The sequence below is a fragment of the Branchiostoma lanceolatum genome, chromosome 8 (assembly GCF_035083965.1).
Source record: "Branchiostoma lanceolatum isolate klBraLanc5 chromosome 8, klBraLanc5.hap2, whole genome shotgun sequence".
NCBI lineage: Eukaryota > Metazoa > Chordata > Leptocardii > Amphioxiformes > Branchiostomatidae > Branchiostoma > Branchiostoma lanceolatum.
The window spans coordinates 22,035,640-22,057,305 of NC_089729.1; the positions used below are offsets into that span (position 1 = coordinate 22,035,640).

A 21,666-nucleotide genomic window follows, 5' to 3' on the forward strand; every position below is an offset into this window, starting at 1 on the left:
GTACAGCCAAACCTGCCCATGGCGACCACCCGGGGGACCGAGCAAAAGTGTTCGCGTTGGACATGTGGTCGCCTTGAAGAGGATCGACTCACAACATGTTTCCAGGTCGAGGTGTTAATACAATACATGGATGTGAAATGATATGATTTTAGACAGCAAAACCACCACCAGGTTCAATTCTTTAAAAAAAATATGTCAACCCCAGCCTTTTTTCTGGGCGCCGACCACTGGGTAAAAGGGGCAAAAAATTTTCGATCTGACAACTGAAGGATGAAAACGGAGAGTTCTGATACCGCCGCACCGCAGAGCTCACAACTGCATCAAAAGGTATGTACAGCGTTGGCGATCACAAGCAAGCAGCGCCCAATAAAGGTTTGCGAGATTCATGAGAATAAAAAGAAAATAAGAATCTTAATTTTCAGCAATTCATTATGAGAGTATTCTAAATATTCATACACAGAAGTGTCATGTTTTAGAAAGGTCAGCGGTTGACCAGTCCGGGCCGAAATCAAGATGGCGTCAGGACCAACAACATGTCTTGCTTGATATGTTTTACCCACTGCGAAGTCATTTTTCGGAGAAACATAGTAAGTCACAGACAAATTTTTGTTAAAAATGCAAGAAATGGTTAGTAGTTTCTGTGAAATCCAACTCTTTGATGCCATTCACTACGTAATCGTTTTGAAAATGTTAAGTTTTAACCGCGTACCAAATCAGATAAAAACATTTCCGCAATAGACAGCAAAATCTGATGTCACGTGATGTCATTTTGAAAATAAGGCGATCGTCATGGGCAGGGATTTGGCTCTGTGCGGTACCAATTCATGGCGGTCACGGTCGCGTTGGACGGGTGGTGGCCTAGGAATTTTTGTGCACTTAAAAGTATCTGACAATTTACATATGTACCTGTTGTTCATATTGTAGGAAAAATGAAGAAATGGAAGATGTGAAACAACATTACAGAGGCAAGCAGCAGGAGCTGGAAGAGCAGGTCAAGAAACTAGAGAAGAAATGTCAAAGTCTGGTCAAGGAATCACAGGTGAACACAAATTTTATATATATTTCCATGAAATATTCTGATTATGCAAAATGATTGAATTGAGAAGATGATAAACTGAACAGAAATAATTTGTGAAAATGAGGACCTCATTTGCATAATCAATGAGGATATTTATAGTACGTCACTCAAAGGGGTCAATATCATTTGCCCAAGATATGAGGTCGTGGAACTCTAGTTTATAAGTATAATGTACAATGTGCAGGTTATACGAGAAAACCGTGACCGCCAGATAGTGGAGCTGAAGAAGATGACAGAGCAGACGACAGCCAGTACGCAGAACGAGTATGAGAAAAGACTCCACGATATGGTGGCGGACTTTGAGCAGGAGAAATTTGACATGCAGAAACAGCACACCAAGAATATACAGGAACTTCTGGATGATACCAACAACAGGCTGCAGAAAATGGAGCAGGAGTATCAGGCACAGGCAGCTTCCACGGTCAGTACAAATATCCAAGATACGCTGTAATTACAGGTTTGCATAGCAAAACCTGTATTGTTTCAGGTCCCGCTTGTGGGTGCCACGTGCACCATGTTGTATGTTTGTTTTCTGTTGTTTGTTTCTGCTAACGTAACATGACCAGTTTACGTCCGATTTATTCAAAACGTTATTTATCCTAAAACCGCGCGGACAGAGCCAAATGTTTAACCCATGGGTAGAAATATCAGCTCTTCTAACAAGAAAATGTATGGTCTGTAAGTTTTTCTCCGCCTGTTTAACGCCGTGCGAGCATGTATTTATGCTGGGGTATATGGTGTAGAATTGTGCTAGGCTTACCCTTTATCGTCCACCTCAGTATTTTCCCTTCTAGCGCTATGCTTGAAGAACATAGACCGGAAAAAAATGCACAGTAACTGTCGAAAGTAGTCTACAGACAAATGACAGTTAAGTCACTATGTTTGTCCCTCCGCTTGCCCGACGCGATGGAAGAAAACAATTTTTGTATTGTGAATTTCCCCGAAATCGGCAGCACGTGGCGTTCACGTGATAAACGCATGGCCACGATGTTATGTCGTACAAAAATGTATCATCTGAGCGGGGGTCGCTAGGTTGTATCAAACCTTCCTAAAACTGGCAAGAGTTTCAAACCTCGAATCACCATGGATAGTCTGCAATCAAAGAAAGTTTTAACGTCAGCTACTTTTAAAAGATACTAGCTATCGTGTAACTTAGAAAAACATGATGAAATACGCGGTGTCGAATTACATATGAAATGCGTCGTGCATGACGCTTCCGTGCAACTTGTTGTTACTGGTTCAGGAGTTTATTCTGTTATGTCGCTGAACGTAAACCCTTTTAAATGTTTTGTATAATAGAGAGAGATGGCTGAGGATCATACTTATGACGTTCTTTGTTTCTCATGAGAACAGGCTTTGGCATGATACACTGCGACATGTGGACATGACCCAATCTGGACGTAAACTACTCCTGCACTTAAATAGGTCATGTTACGTTACATCACAATGACTTTGTTACCATTAATTTTGTTTCTGCGAAAAAAAAAATTACTTTCACCACCAAAGTTGTGAACTGTTGACCATATATCTTCTCTTTTGATGTTTTAGACTATTCTGGAATTCATGTCGTATTGTAATCTATATGTAGTCAAAGCTCCCAACAGTATGATATTACAAGTAGTGGTGGGTTCTTTTACGTTCTCGAGGTGTGGCTTGATCGGGCTCAAGTCTGTCCTCAGGTCCAGAGAATCAGGTTCCAGACCTGATCATGTCAGTAGTGGTAACACTATCATATGTCACATACATCATACAATGCACCTTCGATAGCATAACCCGTAAATCGCATGATGATCGCATTTTGTGGTAAGCTGTCTATGCATGAAGGCCAGACATTACACCCTGTACTTCTTTTCTTCATTTTGCCCTCTGCCTTTTTCTTCATTTCGCCCTCCCGCTCCATCAATTTCCTGCAGAAGTCTGAGAAACAAGAAATTGAATGATTATTGTTGTAACCTAAGTATTTTTTTTTCACACTGCTCTTTCCTGAATCTCTTGAACCAATGATAAAATGAGAAAGTCCTACCTATGATATGTACAATTCATGTAATTCCACTTCAGGGCTCGAAATACTGGGTGCATGTGCACACAATTTTGTAGCTGTGCACCTAATTTTTTACTGTGGGTGCACTGGTGCACCCAAATATTTTCGTATGGTTTAATATGTAAAGGTATCACTGCACACTAGTAGACAGCAGATTCTTGACATCTAAGTGTAAGAAAATAATAAAATCTTTGTTGTAGTACTTGTTTAAGATTTTGGTGTTAGAATTTGAGTTAATTTCGATTTTGAAAGCTTCAAAACTGCGTGGCGAGATCGTGTGCCAAACGCGCATGGACTTCCTGGTCGGCTTGCAACACTGCACAAGAGAACGCTGACTTCCTCTCGTTCCCGGGCTCTTCACAAGTCACATGATCAAAACATGACGTCCTTTGTTTCAGGAATTTCCGACACTTTCTGTGATAACTTCGGGGACGAAAAAATGTTAAATTTGTGTATTTCCTTCTTTACCTCGCTAATCTCTGCTGTCATATCGTCACTGTCTGCGGGTCGGCAAAATTCCGCTTTAGATTTCCCGGATGTTCATACCGTTTCAAACATGTCCAAGCAAATTTCCTTGTTGCGATTTCTTCAAGGCCCGAGGTCAGGGCATGAGCGTCACAGAAGCGACGATAGCGGCCATTCAAGCCCTGGTGATTCCAGCGATGAAGCTGAAAGCTTAAGCCAGGAAGGACAAGAAGCACCGCCTTGTCAGCCAGAGGAAGGAGAAACATCCAGTTCTTCCGACGAGGCATAGGGGGACCACGTGCGCGAGCCTGAAGAAAAGTAAAACATCGCTGGACCGTCCACGGTGTCACTTCCCCGGAAACGGAGTCGGCGTCGGAGTTGGAGTCGGCGTCGGAGTTGGACTTGGAGTCAGAAGAAGAAGCGGACGGCGATTTTTCGGAGACAGAAGAGACTGCCAAAAGACCAAGGCTTTGCGTGAAGCTTTTTTTAATGTCATCCAGTAATCTTTTAAATATAATGCTTTCCTCTATTTTTTCCGTGGCGTTGATTTTTTTCTTCACCGAGGTCGATGTTAATAACGCGCTGGGACCCTTATTCGTCACTAGTTAAGTCTTATTGAAATTTTATCGAGAAAATGAATGCACCACAGTAATTGTGTACACATATTAAAAAAATTTACTTTGATTGATGATTAATAGATACACTTTTCATTGAATTATTTTTATTTTAACTTTATTTTTATGGTTATTCCTGTTTTTGACTTTGCAAGTAAAATTTGAAATCGTATCCCAATAATCACAGTGACCAATATTATTTAGAAATGTAACATACCATTGTTTCATAAATACAACAGAAATTATATATTATGTCCGTAAGCTCAGAAGAGGAACAGTAAGGTTTGTCAATAGGTTTTGCTTACAATACAGTCAAACCTGTATTAGGGGTCACCTTTGCATAGCGGCCACCTGCCCATAGTGGTCACTTTTTGTCGGTCCCTTGGATTTTTCCCATTGACATAAGCATTAAGAATTAGGCTATAGCGGCCACCTGTCCAACGCGGTCGCGGCCAGACGATTTTCAGTCCCGCGAGTACAGTATCACTGTCGGTAACGGTCACAGCGCGCCGGTAGAAGCCGCATCGCCACCGCACGCCGGGTTCAGTCTTCATTTTTTCACGCAGTTATCAAATTTATGTGGACTCAACTGGATAGGATGATAATAAAGAAAACCTGAATGTTCTATCTTTGTTAGAAAATCCATGGTTTGACGCGAAGTCAGTATAATTTTCTTCACATGGCTTGCGTTTGTACATCGTAGCAAAACTGACAATTTTTGTGCATTTCGACTGGACAAATATTACGGCAGCTTTTTGGAAAATACAACTCGCACATGTTGCTGATGCGGTAAGTTCGGGAAATGTTTGAATGCCGGCCCAATATCCGTTTTCCCCGGTGCTCAAAGGAAAGTCAAAATGTGTTCCGCGCGATTTTCAAAATGGCGCTGATAGCAGCACAAAGGTCAACGGAAGACACCACTGTTTCGGAGACATAATGCGCTAAATTTATTTTGCTCCAAAGTATCACTGAGGATAATTACTTAACCAAAAGTTTCAAAAGAAATATGAATAACATTAATATGATGTAAAATTTGGGCTATTGCAATTTTCTGAAAAGAAAAAAGCCATCAAAAGAGCGACCTTCTTCTGAGTACCCTATTAGCATAATGGTAGAAGCTGATAATGACAAGCGGGAAGCGAAACAACAACAGGAAAACTATCGCCACGATTTTATGTTTCAAAACGGTCGAAAACGAACAGTAAGTGGCAACTGAGCAACATTTATTTTGTTCTTAACTAACTACGTGGCATTTTGCTGCGAAGGACTTTGTTTCATATGATTAAAACTCGTTGGTGATGCGTGTGCCTGCAGCGAAGCAGTCGCGAAGGATCAAGAGTAGAGTATGGCGATGCTGGTCTGTACAGACATGAAGCCCGAGCAAGCCATGGGTTTTGGAGTTGGCAGATACGATAATTCTTTTTTCAAGCCCATAATAGAAGTAAAAGAACAACAATCGACTTTCTAAAATGTGACTTACCTATGCAATGTTTACATGTGTACTGTACGGTGAATAAATTAGTATCTCAGTGGGTACTGAAAATATGTGTCACTCGTGGTCAATTAATCGACATTTTCTCCATAACGGCCACCTGTCCTTAGCGGCCAGTTTTGGCCAGTCCCTTGAGTGACCGCTATAGACAGGTTTGACTGTAGTTACATTCTACTTTATTTTATGCAGTGCAATTTTTGGTGCACCCAATTTTTTAGGTTGGGTGCACCAGTGCACCTATTCCCAAAACTGAATTTCGAGCCCTGCACTTGGAATAACCCCTTCGCTCCCCACCATCATTATAGGGCAGTGTAGTAAGAGAACTGGAGGCACGCGTGGCACAGCTGACCAAGGATGTGGAAAGTAGTGTGGCAGAGAGAAATCGCCTGTCCACTGAGAAACTCCAGTTGGAACACAGGTGTAGCGAGATCAGCGGGGAACTGTCCGATTGGCAGGCCAAGTTTGATGGTAATCTGTTTATTGATTCCCTATAAATGTTGACGACGTTTTGATACTTAAGCCAGGGAAAATGATTTACTTCCAATTTGAAAAATTAACTTGTAATAATTATTAGTTGGTATATATATATAATATATGTAACTACTTTTGCTGTACATACATACTCAGCCTGACACAGCAACTTTTATAGCATTATTACCTTCGTCAAGAAGGTTATTTTTTTATGCTTGTCTGTGTGTCTGTTAGTGAACACGATAAGTCGAGAACGCCTGGGTGGTTTGTTGTCGTATTTGGTGTGTCGGTGTGTATGTGGGAAATCTCAAGATGATTAGATTTTGGGCGAAGTACTTTGCATAATTAACGAGAAAAGTGTAGAATTGTGTTATATTGTATGCTTAAGCATATGTTCTGGCTGGGATGTGTTGGCGGTGTTGTTTCGAGGGGTCATGGATAAGTGGTAGGGGTGCGTAGTTGTCATGTGGGAGGCAGGAAACGTAACATTAGTTGCTGGGACAAATTGGCTTGTCAGTCAGCTGTAGGTGTGATTAGGGGCACTACTGGCACACATAGATGTATGAGAAAGGTATAAGCAGCAGAAAGTGGTGCTGAATGTGGTGGAGGGAGACAAAAGTTGGATATACACGGCCTTATATGAGGAAGAACAGTCATTTGTCCAGTGTCACAGCATTACGGTGTTCGGGGTAGGTGAGTTAACCATGTTATACCTGGGAAGGAAGAGTATACGTCATACTGTATGGTGCACATGGAGGTTGTGTGGAAGTGTGCACTAAGAGTATGGATATGTATTGCTGAAGAAGTATTTGATGAAGGGTGGGTGTAATATGGATTAATACAGGATGTAGTCTGATAGTTATTACCTTCGCCGAGAAGGTTATATTTTACAGAACGTGTCTGTGTGTCTGTTAGTGAACACGATAAGTCGAGAATTCTTGTATGGATTGTCTTGGTATTTGGTATTTTGGTAGGTCTTGATGAAACCTGAAAATGATTAGATTTTGGGCCCCCTAGCGGCTTGTTACGGTACTGCAGCGGAACTTCCTGTTTTGATATCTCGTGTTCTGGACATGCTATGGAACTGATTTTTGAGTGGTAGATAGTTCTTTGGACAGGGAGTAAGTTGTATAGGTTTGGGCCCCCTAGCAGCTTTTTTGGAACTGCGGGAGCAGGTTTTGCTTCAGACTTTGAAAGAGAATAACTCAAGAGTACAGTAACACTGCCGATAACGGTCACGGCGCGCCGGTAGAAGCCGCATCGCCACCGCACGCCGGGTTCAAAATCTTCATTTTTTCACGCAGTTATCAAATTTATGCGGCCTCAACTGGATAGGATCATAATAAAGAAAACCAGAATGTTTTATCTTTGTTAGAAAATCCATGGTTTGACGCGAAGTCAAGTATAGTTTTCTTCACATGGCTTGCGTTTGTACATCGTGGTAAAATTGACAATTTCTGTGCATTTCGACTGGACAAATATTACGGCAGCCTTTTGGAAAATACAACCCACACATGTACCTGATGCGGTAAGTTCGTGAAATGTTTGAATGCCGGCCCAATTTCCGTTTTCACTGGGAATTCATTCAAATTGTGCTCAAAACGTGTTTCGCGCAATTTTCAAAATGGCGCTGATACAAACTAGATAGGTAGCAGCATAAAGGTCAACGGAAGACACCACTGTTACGGAGGTATAATATACTAAATTTATTTTGCTGCAAAGTATCACTGAGGATAATTGCTAAACCAAAAGCTTCAAAATGAATGTGGATAATACTATTATGATGTAAAATTTGGGCTGTTGCAATTTTCTGAAAAGACAAAAAGCCCTCAAAAGAGCGACCTTCTTCTGAGTACCCTATTAGCATAATGGTAGATGCTGATCAACACAAGCCACAACAAGAGACTGAGGAAAATTGTCGCCACGATTTTATGTTTGAAAACGGTCGAAAACGAACAGTAAGTGACAACTGAGCAACATGTATTTTGTTCTTATGTAACTAGGAGTAAAAGAACAACAATCGAACTTCTAAAACGTGCCTTACCTGTTTACATGTGTACTGTACGGTGAATAAATGTATCTCAGTGGGTACTGAAAATATGTGTCACTCGTGGTCAATTAATCGACATTTTCTCCATAGCGGCCACCTGTTCTTAGCGGCCAGTTTTGGCCAGTCCCTTGAGTGACCGCTATAGACAGGTTTGACTGTACATCATCACTCAAGCTATCTACTTACCACGAATCATGACCATCCACCAAGCCCTTCTTGAGTTATTCCCTTTCAAAGTCTGAAGCAAAACCTGCTCCTGCAGTTCAAAAAAATCTACCACTAAAAAATCAGGACCATAGCATGTCTTGAACAAGAGATATCAAAAGTTCCGCTGTAGTACTGTTACAAGTCGCTAGGGGACCCAAAATCTAATCATTTTTAGGTCTCATCAAGACCTACCCTACCAAATATCAAGACAATCTATCCAAGCCTTCTCGAGTTATGCTACATACAATTACATACATGTACACACACACATTCAAACGCTACATGTACCCTAAGCTTGTAGCAAAGGCAAAGCTAAAGGTAAAGAGACTGAAAAAATTTGGGCTTAGCAGAATTTGTTATGTATCAGCAACAATAACAAAATTGCTTAATTTTTCCCCTACAAATAAACTAGTGACTGAAACATGGTGCTTGAATCATTTACCAGCCTTATGACCACTGGGGGCACCCGTGAAAATTGCTAGAGGTCAGCATGTTATTTGCATGTAAGGTGGCCATTTTGATTTTCTGATGGTCTTTTTCCAGCGCAAATTTCTCTTTGAAGGGTTTTAGATGGTTTAGAACAAAAAAAGCATTGTTTTTGTGTTTCAATTCAAAATTTACTGTATTGTATGGGATGATGGTGTGTGTGTGTAACGAGAGCAGTTTGTTCATGGAATACATGCTTGTATTTTTCAACTTGCAAACTTGCTCAAAGTTATCTCCATGAAAAATGGAGATATAGTTTTGGGTGTGTGTGTTTGTGTTTCCGCACTATTGTAGTCTGCATAACTCAAGAACCTCTTGATGGATTACGATGATATTCGGTATGTGGGTCGGTGTTGTGAAGCCGAAGTTCAAGGTCAATTTTGGGCCCCCTGGTATGTGACCTTCGTACTGCAGCAGAACTTCCATTTTTGTATCTTTCGACCTGGACGTGCTATGGTCTTGATTTTTTGGTAGCAGATAGCTTGTGGTGTAATAAAGAAGTGGTGTAGGTTTGGGCCCCCTAGCAGCTTGCTTTGGAACTGCTGGGTTATTATTGTGAAAATCTTCTAGGAGAATAACTGAACAAAGGAACGACGGATTTCCATGATATTTAGTATGCAGGTAGCTTAGACAGAGATGTACACAATGCAGTATACATTATGCTAATCGGGACTTATTTCGCATAACTAATGAAGAAAATCTATATTTGCAGTGTCTTCCATTATAAGACTCAAATACATGAAACATGTAGTTTATGGCAAGTGGAGCATCAACAGATAGTCATAATTCATCCAGGAGGTTTTCTAGAATATAATGACAAGAGGGAGCACGCTGTGTCGAGGGAGCGAAGCGACCGAGGGGGGGGATGGCGTGGAAGGGGGATGGCCCCCCTTCCACGATGTGAAGCCTTTGAAAAATTGCAGCTTTAATGGGACATTCTGGGGCTATCTGAGAGAGAAATCTTAGCTCATGAAACTTCAGAAATCGTAGAGTTAGTTGTTCAACACTTCATTACGTATATCTCTGTCTAAGCTACCTTCATACTAAGAACCATATTGACAGTCCTATAATTTTCCAATTAGATGAGAAATGGTGTTTTGAATTAATTATGCGAATTAGGAATTTATTTGCATAATTGGTATCTGTTGATGATCCACTTTCCATAAACTACATACGTTACATGTATTTGAGTCTGATAATGGAAAACACTGCAAATATAGATTTTCCTCATTAGCTATGCAAATTAAGTCCAAATTAGCATAATTTGCACTTCATTGTGTTCATCTCTATCTAAGCTACCTGCATACTAAGTATCAAGGAAATCCGTCGTTCCTTTGTTCAGTTATTCTCCTTAGAAGATTTTCACAAAAACGCCCCTGCAGTTCTAGACGAAGCTGCTAGGGGGCCCAAACCTACACCACTTCTTTATTACATCACAAGCTATCTGCCACCCAAAAATCAAGACCACAGCACGTCCAGGTCATAAGATACAAAAATTGAAGTTCTGCTGCAGTACCAAGGTCACATACCAGGGGGCCCAAAATCGACCTTGAACTTCGGCTTCACAACACCTGCCCACATACCAAATATCATTGTAATCCATCAAGAGGTTTTTGAGTTATGCTGACTACAGTAGTGCGGAAACACAAACAAACACACAGACACACCCAAAACTATATCTCCATTTTTCATGGAGATAATAAAGATTAAAAAAAGAAATACTTCTCCCTGATGGCCTTTTTCTTTTTTTTTTTTTTTTTTTTTTATTCAACATAAGTACAAATATACATGACAAACAATAAACTAAGCGTGCCTTTTAACGAGATAACAAAATACTAATATACTGAACCAAGAGTAACAAACTTAAAGTGTAACAGTTGACAGAACATGAAAAACAATAAGAATCTAATCCGTACATAAAGTTCCCCACTTACCCCGATGCTTCTCCAGCTTCCCTCTCCGAGATGCAATAAGAAACTCTGTTTTCTGATAGAAAGATACTAGTTTTTTGAAAGATCGCAAATGTAAACATTTAAAGCGCCTGGACCGAAAAATAAAGACTTTGCCCAGTAAAATGATTATATTTCTTAAAGGAGATGTATTTAAGGACAGTTCACCAAAAATAACCATAAAAGACGTTAAATCTAAAGTCAGACCGATTTCATGAGTAAGCCAATTTTCCACTTCAATCCAAAAAGCAATGACATGAACACACTCCCAGAAGACATGTACATAGGTTTCCTCATCATTATTGCAAAAAGAGCAAGAGTTTGACTCAGTCAAATTCCAGGTTCGAAGAATTTTATTGCAGGGTAAAAACTTATAAATTAAACGGTATTGAAAGTACCTCAAACTTGGGTCAATAGTAGCTTTAATGATATTTGTAAAGACAATTTTCCAAGGCACATGTGTATCAAAATAGTCAAACCAAGATAGTCTAATTTTGTGCGCCACAGTAATTTGATTATTAGATACAAGAAAATAATTATACACGGCTTTGTTTATCTTAACATTTTTTAACCAAGCGTAGTTCTTTTGAAATATCATGCATACTAAATTCTTTGTATGTTCCCTGCTAAGTAAATTCTTCCATTTCGACGGAATGGCGGATATGATCTGCTGATAACGTAGTTGGTCACAAATATTTGTATACATTAAACAGAATTCATGGTACGACATCAGAAGGCCGTCATTAGATAATAAGTCATTAACAAAGATTATATTTCTATTCAACATAGCAGTAAAGAAAATAGGTTTATTATCAATAACAATATTTGAATTATTCCAGAGTATTTGTCGTCTAACACCACCTGGCGACGTGGGTTCCAAATGTTGAAATTCGTACCAGGCATCAAGAACTTGAGATAGAAATGTTGTAAGATTTAGAGATGTGACGGAGAGCAGATGAAAAAAGGGTAGTAAACTCAAACGGAGGCGGGGGTGAGAATTTATGGACCGCGAAACAAACCACTCAGGATGAAAATACAATTTTGGCACCCACGACGCTTTCATTGTTTTATCATATATTCGCAAATTTTTCAAATTTAACCCCCCATTTTCAACCGAGTTATACAAGACTTTACGTGCCACTCTTTCAGGGCCATCGTTCCAAATGAAGGAAAAAATTTTCTTCTCACACCTTTTGAAAAACAAGTCATCCGGCGATGGCAAAACTTGAAATAAATTAGTAAACTGGGAAACCACCAGAGAATTAACAACGGTAATTTTACCATATAATGATAGGGATTTACCTTTCCAAGGGCGCAGTACGGTATCCAACCCTTCTAGTCGGGGCTCAATATTTACATTGACAATACTATTCATGTCGATAGGTATATGAATGCCTAATATGTCTACTCCACCATCAACCCACTGTAAAGGTAAGTGCGTAGGCAGACGAAAATTAGAAAACTTCAGACAACCTAATCGCAAAATTTTACATTTGTCGGCATTTAAATAAAGACCAGAAATTTCTGAGAAATGTTCTAGATCGGACAACAGGGCGTAAAATGACTCAAGGTTTGGTTCGAAAGGAAAATTTGAATCGTCAGCATATTGAGAAACTTTAGAGCATTTACCCTTAACGTTTAAACCCCGAATAGAATTGTTAGATCTTATCTTGATAGCAAGAATCTCCACTGCCATAATGAAAAGATAAGGGGACAGGGGACATCCTTGGCGCACGCCCCGATGTAATAAAAAGGGTTTTGAAACGTAACCATTATTAATGACGGAACTTTGTGTTTTTTCATAAATAACCTTAACCCACTTTATCAGTTGAGGACCAAAATTAAAAAATTCTAAACATTTGAACATGAAATCCCACCTTAAGGTATCAAACGCTTTTTTATAGTCTGCAATAAATATAAGCCCGGGTTTATCCTCACTATCATAGTGCTCTATAGTGTCAATTAACCGTCTGATGTTATCCCCAATGTACCTGCCCTTAATGAATCCAGTCTGATCTTCGTCTATTAAGTGTGTAATTACATTTTTTATTCTAAGTGCTATACATTTCGACAAGATCCTAGTGTCACAACATAAAAGAGTAAGGGGGCGCCAGTTGTCGATAGTAGTTGGATCCTTGTCTGCACCCTTGCTGTCCTTTTTTAAAAGTAGCGAAATAAGACCATGCTTTTGCGTGCCAGAGAGACACCCATTGACGAATGAATAATTAAAGCATTCTAGCATAGGATTTTTAAAAACATCAAAAAATATTTTATATACTTCTACTGGAATGCCGTCGAACCCTGGTGATTTACCAGATGTGAATGACAAAATGGCCTTGTGCAATTCTTCTTCAGTTATAGTACCTTCACAGTTAGTTTGTTGTTCATGGGATAATCGTTTTCCATACTGCGGAGGAAAGAAATCCTCACAGTTGGCCTGGGTGAGGGAAATTGGCAACTCTTCAAAAGAATATAATGCGGAATAAAAGTCAACCTGATCGGATAGAATGTCGTTTGGATCAGAGATAATTTCTCCAGACGGTCTTTTGATGCTTTGAATATTTTTCCTAACATAGTTTCTATGGACTGAATTCATAAAATATTTAGTGCACCTTTCACCTAGCTCCATCCAGCGTGATTTCGATCTGATCAAGAGGCCATTTAAACGTTCATTATAAAGAGATTCAAGTAATTTTTGCTTACAAGAAAATTCGTCCAGCTGGGCAGCTGTCGGGCAGGTGACACTGTCAATCTGACGCTGCAACACGTTAATTTCGTCAATAAGTCGTTTTTCTTTAATTAAGTACTGTTTCTTTTTCCAAGTTGAAAATTTAATGCAATGCCCTCGAAAGAAGCATTTTGCTGCATCCCATACTATTTGAGGGTTGGCTGTATTAACATTATTTTCGAAGAATTCGGACATAAGTTGTTTTGTTTGCACAACAAATATTCTGTCATCGAGAAGAGATTGATTGAATTTCCAATACCCAGGACCACGTGGGAAGTCTGTGGTAACGAAGGACAAAGTGATCAAGTTGTGATCAGATTTAAACTTATCTGCAATACTACATTTGGTGACTCTATTCAGCAGTGAAAAGGAGATGAGGAAGTAATCAAGTCTACTGGCCTGAAGTCCGCGTCGCCAGGTGTACCGAACAGAATTTGGATTCCGGAAGCGCCAGACGTCGTGTAAATCAAATTTCCCTTTTAACTCAGAAATCGCTTCAAGCGCATTGGGATGGTAATTATGCCGGCGGGTACCTGATCTGTCCATGGATGTATTTTGAACAGTATTAAAATCCCCTACTACCACTAGACTCTCATAACTTATTTCAAATTTGTCTATTTCATCTTCCAAGTCCTTGAAGAAAGAAGGAGAGTCATTGTTGGGTGCATACAAATTAATCAGACAGAAACGTAATTTATCTACTTCAATATCAAGAATAATCCACCTCCCACTTTCATCAGTCTTTATCTGATGAACATGAGAGCTGGTGTTGTTTTTTATCAGGATAGCTACTCCCCTCTGACTAGAAGTCCCATGAGAAAAATATATTTGGCCCCCCCACTCGCTCTTCCATGTTGCTTCATCTTTTGTAGTGGAATGTGTCTCTTGAATACAGTAAAAGTGGTACGGCTTGTCTCTTAACCAAGTAAAAAGTCCTCTGCGTTTATAGAAATCGCCCAGTCCGTTACAATTATAGCTACTAATAAGACATTCTACCTTAGTCATATCATCTGGGAAAGGAAACGTCTCGGAGAGAGGAGCTGGGAGAAGTCATCGGGGCACTGGATTCTCACTGATGTAGATGATGATCTAAAAGGAACATAAACTAAGGGAACAAATGATAATAATATTGAACTGTAAAACACAACTCTTAAAGGTGACAAATGCGACTCAATGTCAACTGAATAAACATTAACAAAACTCAAAGACACTGATTCTATGTGCAGATAAATGAAAGATAACAAATATAACTCAATGTCAACTGGATAAACGTTAACAAAACTCAAATTCACTGATTCTTGGTTCAGATATATGAAAGATAACAAATGCAACTCAAAGTCAACTGAATAAACGTTAACAAAACTCAAAGACACTGATTCTTGGTTCAGATAAATGAAAGATAACAAATGCAACTCAATGTCAACTGAATAAACGTTAACAAAACTCAAATTCACTGATTCTTGGTTCAGATAAATGAAAGATAACAAATGCAACTCAATGTCAACTGAATAAACGTTAACAAAACTCAAATTCACTGATTCTTGGTTCAGATAAATGAAAGATAACAACTGTAATTCTATTTCAACTGAATAAACGTTAACAAAACTCAAATTCACTGATTCTTGGTTCAGATAAATGAAAGATAACAAATGCAACTCAATGTCAACTGAATAAACGTTAACAAAACACAATGGCACTGATTCTTGGTTCAGATAAATGAAAGATAACAAAAGAAAATCCATGTTACATGACGAAAATCCAACAGAGATCAACAACCCTGATACAAAAGTCAGGTAAACACAGTAAATGATAAGTAATAAATCCATGTAAACAGAACAAACAGTTAACAAAACTCAAAGGCTCCCGTTACACTTTAGCTAATAGCTTACACCACAAAGTTTTCGGCTTATAATAGATTAATCTGAGTAAAGTTTAACATAAAAAAAAGCAAATTAATATAATCACCATACCAGTGTCAAAAAAATGTCGCTCTGCTTTAAAGACAGCAAAACAACATCAAAAATAACAAATCAACACCAGAACTTCTCTGGGCAGACAGGTATTTACTACCACCTGTATATTATGCAAAGAAATTTACCATCTTATCTCGTCTCTCATTCCACCTTAGTATTAAAGGGAGATACACAAAGGTTAACACGAGAACAGCAATTTATTTCAATTTCTTTACATAAATCCAAGTTCACTCAATACACTCGTTTATATACTTGTTTGTCCAGTAAAATTCAAGTTCAACAGGCATCTTCAGAGCTCAAAAGTATATCTATTGCGTCGATTCGCTTCTTCTCTTTTCCATCTACAAGCAGAATGGCAAAGGTGGATCTGGGCGGTACAACAATTGAAGCTTTCCCCTTATTCTTGAAAACCTCATCTCTCTCAGGGACTAGCTTAGCCCTTGCGGACTGAAGGGGAGGGGGGAGGTGTTCGTACACAGCCAGACCCTTACTGTTTCCACGTAGTTTCCGTCCCTCGTAAAGAATTCTGTCTCGGTCGTGAAAGTTAACGAACCTGACGAGCAGGGGTGGGTTTGGACGTGTTGTCGTTGGCTTGGAAAGACGATGAACAGCCACAATTGGCCTGAGTTCCAGGTGTAGTTCCATCGTCACAAAATCCTTGAGTATCTGCGTACAGTTCTCGTCCTTCCGGAATGGAATACCGCGGATGATGACATCGGGTTTTCTTGAATATCGCTCAGCCATGATGACTGTCCTCGCTCGGGCTCGTCGTTCCTTGTCCAGAGACTTCCGTAGGTTCTGTAGTTCTATTTCGTGAAACTCGGCTGAAGATTCCACCGCGCCGACTCGCTCGCGGACCGCGGTCAGTTCCGCTGACAGGCTGCACATTTTCGCGTCTAGCGCATCAATTTTCACAGAAAGTTTCTCTCCCATGGTTTGAAATTGACCTACTGTATCTTCCTGTTGCTTCCTCGTGTGAGCAAAGATCAGCTGAGCCAGCTTCTGTAGATCAGGAGGCAACGAAGTCAGAGTGGCATCTCCGGACGCCATCTTTGCTCTTGTCTTGGGAGGGGGGCAGGTTTGCGATGTCGGACTGTTTTCCTCAGAGCTGCTGCCCCTTGAGCGTCTATGTCTTTTTCCCATAAGCATACAGCACACCAAAGTCAATGTACAAAAGTCTTGTAGACAGACTGGATGGCAGTGGGCATAAACGTGGCTAAAATGCCTAAATGTGGGAGCACTTACATTCACGTCCTCTCACATAGCCGCCATCTTGATGGCCTTTTTCTCATTCTGCTTTTCCATTTTGGCATGCATAAAAGCATATGTCTGTCCCTTCATGATCTGAACAAGCACCTGGCATGCCTGGTCTTCATTAGCGGCAGGTCCGCGACGCTGATATGTACAGCGGGGTCCTTTTCAGCTTTTGGGACACCCGAATTCCTCAGCTGAAACATATCCCGCGATTGACACGATCTACGGTAGCCATCTTTATCCAATTTGTGGCAAAAAAAGAAGTCATCTCCTTCTCTGGCCGCGGGATGACATCTTTAGATGCTCAAGCGTCAACAAAAACAGCTCGTAATCTCTCTGTCATGTCTGTCCAAGTTCCCGGCAGCTGAGGGTGAAAGGTCACAAACTCTTGGGAAGTCTCGCTATCTAGGTCATCTGACCTTGCATGTAACCTATATCAAATCTCGCGAGAGCAGCTGAGAACCAAACAACGTATCCAAGATGGCGCCTCGGTCTGAAATGCCACAATTTCGATCCTGTTTAGCACCGTCTAACGGTGTATCTGCCGCAATAAGAATATTTTGGACTAATCATAACATGTTTTATGATCTAATACATTGTCTTGTGGTGGTGCTGGGATATTTTCACGGAGAAAAGATCTTTTTCGGGAAAGATTGCATGTTGTACAGCAGCATGTAGGAACATGGCCCAAGTGCAAGTAGGGTTAAATCGTCATTTTGACAAGAGGGCGCAGGCCGGGAGCAAGAGGGCGCAGCGCCTCTGTTTCCCGGTTTAAAAGAAACCCTGGAGATGATAAGTGGAAAATGATAGGACTGTTAATATTGCAACATGATTAAGTTAGATAAAGGTGTTTATGACCAAGCATATATTATGCAACGCTCGCGATAAACCAGGACCCCATATCGCTCCACGTTACATCGCTCGCGAAAGGGGCCCTGGTAAAAAGTCCCTACACATATGGTTCTGGCAACCTCGCCGACACTTGCTCATGAATAATTAATGAGCTGGCCTTATTTGGCAAGAGCGGACTGACGAACTCATCTCCAGATGGAAATCGCGGGCAAGATCGGTGGGCTTGCTCGGCTTTCGCTGCTGCTGGGAAGCCCATATAACAGAGGCTCTTCCCTCCGCCTGTCCTTACACTTAGAAATAGGTCCCTGCCATCAAGCAGTGTCTGTAGGGTGGACTGCTGATGCTGACGAAGCCACTCTAATACAAACAAGTCTTCCAGAGCTGAAGCAAAACTATCGGCTGCCATTTGTTTTGGGTAACCAAAGCAACGATGTAACACGTAACCTGATTGGTTGATAGCTTCCCAGCGTTCTTTGCGTGCTGCTTCCGATGAGGGGAAGCAGGTGACGTCGTCATAACCATATGACTGTAGGGACTTTTTACCAGGGCCCCTTTCGCGAGCGATGTAACGTGGAGCGATATGGGGTCCTGGTTTAACGAGGGTGATATTATGTAAATGTATAAGTCATTTGCATAAACAGAATAGTTCATGGAGATATGAGGTTATTATTTTTGCTTGCAAATCTTGAAAATCACTTGCAAATTGCAAGTTGCTTAATTGTTTTTCGAGCCCTGCAGGGATAGAAATACTTTTTTTGGTTACATGCAAAATTGCAAGTTGGCAAAAATTTTACTTGCAATTTGAAAAAATTAACTTCCAATATTGTAGTCAGTATGTAACTGCTTTTGCAGGAGCATGTGCGTTAGAAGGAATTTTTTTATGGTCCATGGGAGGGCGTGTAATATACTGTATTAGCTCGCAAGCAAATGACGGCCTTTCTAGTTGATTTTGTGTCCATGAAATGCAGTCTTTTAGAAAGTAGCATATGCTTCAGTCTGCTGTTGTCCCAATAGAAACAAATGAAAGCCAATGCGGTTGAATATCTAATTTCATTCATTTTGAAAATGCAGCAAAACTCAAATTTATGATTAAGATATTATCAGACATCAAAATAATGATTTATATATAAGCATCAATTTGAAAGTTGAAATGATTTTTGAACGCGATTCTTCCCCCTCGCAGCACTTGAGAGAAACTCAGAAAGACTTAAAGAAGACCATGAACAGGAGCTGCGGACCCTGAGAAACAAGTCGGAGGCTAGTGTGGAGTACTTGAAGCAGGAGAACACTCTGGCTGCAGCCAAGGCACATGACCATATCGGTGACCTGGAGGCACATGTCTCACAACTGAAACAGTCCCTACAGGAGTCTGAACATGAAAGGCAGAGACAAATGAGGTAAGCTAGTGGATTAAATGTTATTTGCCTACACTAACTAAACAATCCTGTTGTCAGGAAATGGCCGCCCCAGAATGCAGCGAACTCAGTTTCACAACTTTGATCCCTGTAAGCAAATCGCCAGCATCTCCCGACAGTCTCGACCTATACAGTAGAATCCGCTTAACTGCACCACCCATTTGTCAGCAGTTTTGGTGCAATTATCCGGCTGGTGCAATTATGCGAAATGCCAAGCTGGGCCGCACCACCATGATTTTTTCTCTTCACAGGCTGGACAACGCCCCAGAGTCGATACTTACTTGACCTTAGTAGCTAACGTAACAGTTCTTGCGCTACCATACCTCAAAGAACCAGCAAAATATTGAGTTCACAGTTCCAGTTTGATCATGATCAGTGACAGATCATTCTCCTTATAGCAGAGCCGAACCCGCGTACACCTCGTTCCGGCGAATGCAGGAAGTTTCTACAACTGCTATGTCCACCTACGCGTCTATAGCCATTGCCGAGTCGCTGTTTGGTTTCCGACTGAATGTGACGTAAAGACGCCGTTTTTTAATTATTGCAGCAGTATGTGACAATAGCGATGCCGCGACGCGAAATCAAATTCCCGCGAACTTGAATGCATTCACAGTAATTAGACAGTGTACAGGTAGAGACCAATCTTTATTGAGTACAGCATGCTGTCTGCCAAAGCGTAATGCCGCCTTTGGTAGGCGTGCGTGTCTAAATGCCGACCCACCCCGTGACCCGCCCGGGACCTCCCATACGATTCCTATCAACATAGCTGTCAATGGAGACCGCCTTCTTTTGTTACTAAAACAGTTTTAAACATATTGGCGGTATTGTGCCTTCACACCGGCAGGTACCGGCTCATTTGTACGATGTTTACCGATTTTTAGAGCACCTTTCTAGTTAACTTGTCAAGGATTTTTTTTAAATTTTGGTGCAGTTATCCGGCATTGGTGACAATGTGCGGTGCAGATATGCGGAGTCACTAACAATGCAGTGAATGCATGGGAACCGGTTTGGGATTTTGGGATTCGGTGCAATTAAATGGAGTGTGCGTTTATCCAAGGTGCAATTAAGTGGCTTCGTCTGTATATCCCTGGCTGTCTCATGAGGTCAGCGGTCCAGATCAAGTCTATCTTTAGGCTAGTGATCCCATCACACTTGTACATAAGGCCACACCAATTGGATTTGTTGGTTCTCTGATTCACTGCTCCTATTTTTCCCAATTTAAAGAAAAAACTAGAAAGGGAACATTTTTTAGAAAATGCAAGATATTCCCCTCCCATTAACCATCTTGCATGAATCATGCAAATGAGGTCCTCATTAGCATAATTTACATTCCGTTGTGTTCACCTTTTCAAAAGGTACCTACACCTCCAATATGACATTCATAGCATTTACAACTGTACAAAAGAGAAATGAAGTTTCAGCATGAATTATGTAAATTAGGTCCTCATTAGCATAACACACATTCAGGTGTATTCACCTTTCCGAACCTGCACTTCCAATATCATAATGGTATATATCGATCCGTAGCATTTACCTTAAGGGAAATACAAGTTTCTACATAAAGTATGCAAAGGAGGCCCTCATTACCATAATTCACATTCAGGTGTATTCACCTTTCCTAAAGGTACCTACACCTCAAATATGACAGCCATAGACTGTAAGTGAAATAAAGCTTTCTGCATAAATTATGCAAATGCACTTCTAATATGGCATCTGTAGCATGTACCAGAAGGGAAATATAAGTTCCTGCCTAGATTAGGCAAATGAAGTCCTCGTTAACATGATTTACATCCAGGTGTATTCACCTTTCCTAATGGTACCTGGCAAGTAGTGTGTCTGTACTGCAAATTAGATATATTGGAGAAAGCGGGGGTATATAACAGAAAGAAAGAGAATATAAGAGAAAGCAGTAGAATATAGGAAAAAGCGGGAGAATGTAGGAGAAATCAGGAAAATAAAGTGGAAAGCGGGAAAATATAGAAGAAAGCAGGAGAATATCTATTAGGAGAATGCAGAAGAAAGCGGGAGAAACCGAGAGAATATAGGAAAAAGCGGGAGATTATAGGAGAAAGCAGGAGAATATAGAAGAATGCAGGAGAATATAGGATAAAGGAGGAGAATACAGGAGGAAGTGGGAGAATATAGGACAAACCGAGAGAATATAGGAGAAACCGAGAGGATATAGGAAAAAGCGGGAGAATGTAGGAGAAAGCAGAACAATGTAGCAGAATAGCGGGAGACTATATAGAAGTATAGAACTATAAAAGACTAAAGGAGAAAGCAGGAGAATATAGGAGAATGTAGAATATTAGGATAAAATAAAGTACATGTATATAGGTGAAAGCAGGAGAATTAGGAAGAAGCGGGTGAATGTAGGAGAAAGCAGGAATATAGGAGAAAGCGGGAAAATATAGGAGAAAGCAGGAGCAAATAGGAAAATGCAGGAGAATATAGGATAAAGTAGGACAATAGAGGATAAAGTAGGAGAATAGAGGAAAAAGTGGGAAAATATAGGAGAAAGCAGGAGAATCTCTAGGAGAAAGCAGGAGCATATAGGAAAATGCAGGAGAATATAGGCTAAAGTAGGAGAA

The 21,666-nt window shown here is 40.5% G+C and overlaps 1 protein-coding gene across 5 annotated transcripts in view; it reads left to right on the plus strand.

Annotated features, from left to right (window-relative positions):
• Window positions 1–21,666, plus strand: part of LOC136440551 (centrosomal protein of 112 kDa-like) — a 92,420-nt gene that overhangs the window by 30,413 nt on the left and 40,341 nt on the right. For all 5 annotated transcript variants that reach the window (XM_066436608.1, XM_066436609.1, XM_066436607.1 and 2 more), the window contains 4 exons: window positions 925–1,039; window positions 1,263–1,499; window positions 5,996–6,158; window positions 18,844–19,057. In XM_066436608.1, coding sequence (XP_066292705.1) covers window positions 925–1,039; window positions 1,263–1,499; window positions 5,996–6,158; window positions 18,844–19,057 — 729 coding nt within the window. The remainder of the gene's footprint in view (window positions 1–924; window positions 1,040–1,262; window positions 1,500–5,995; window positions 6,159–18,843; window positions 19,058–21,666) is intronic.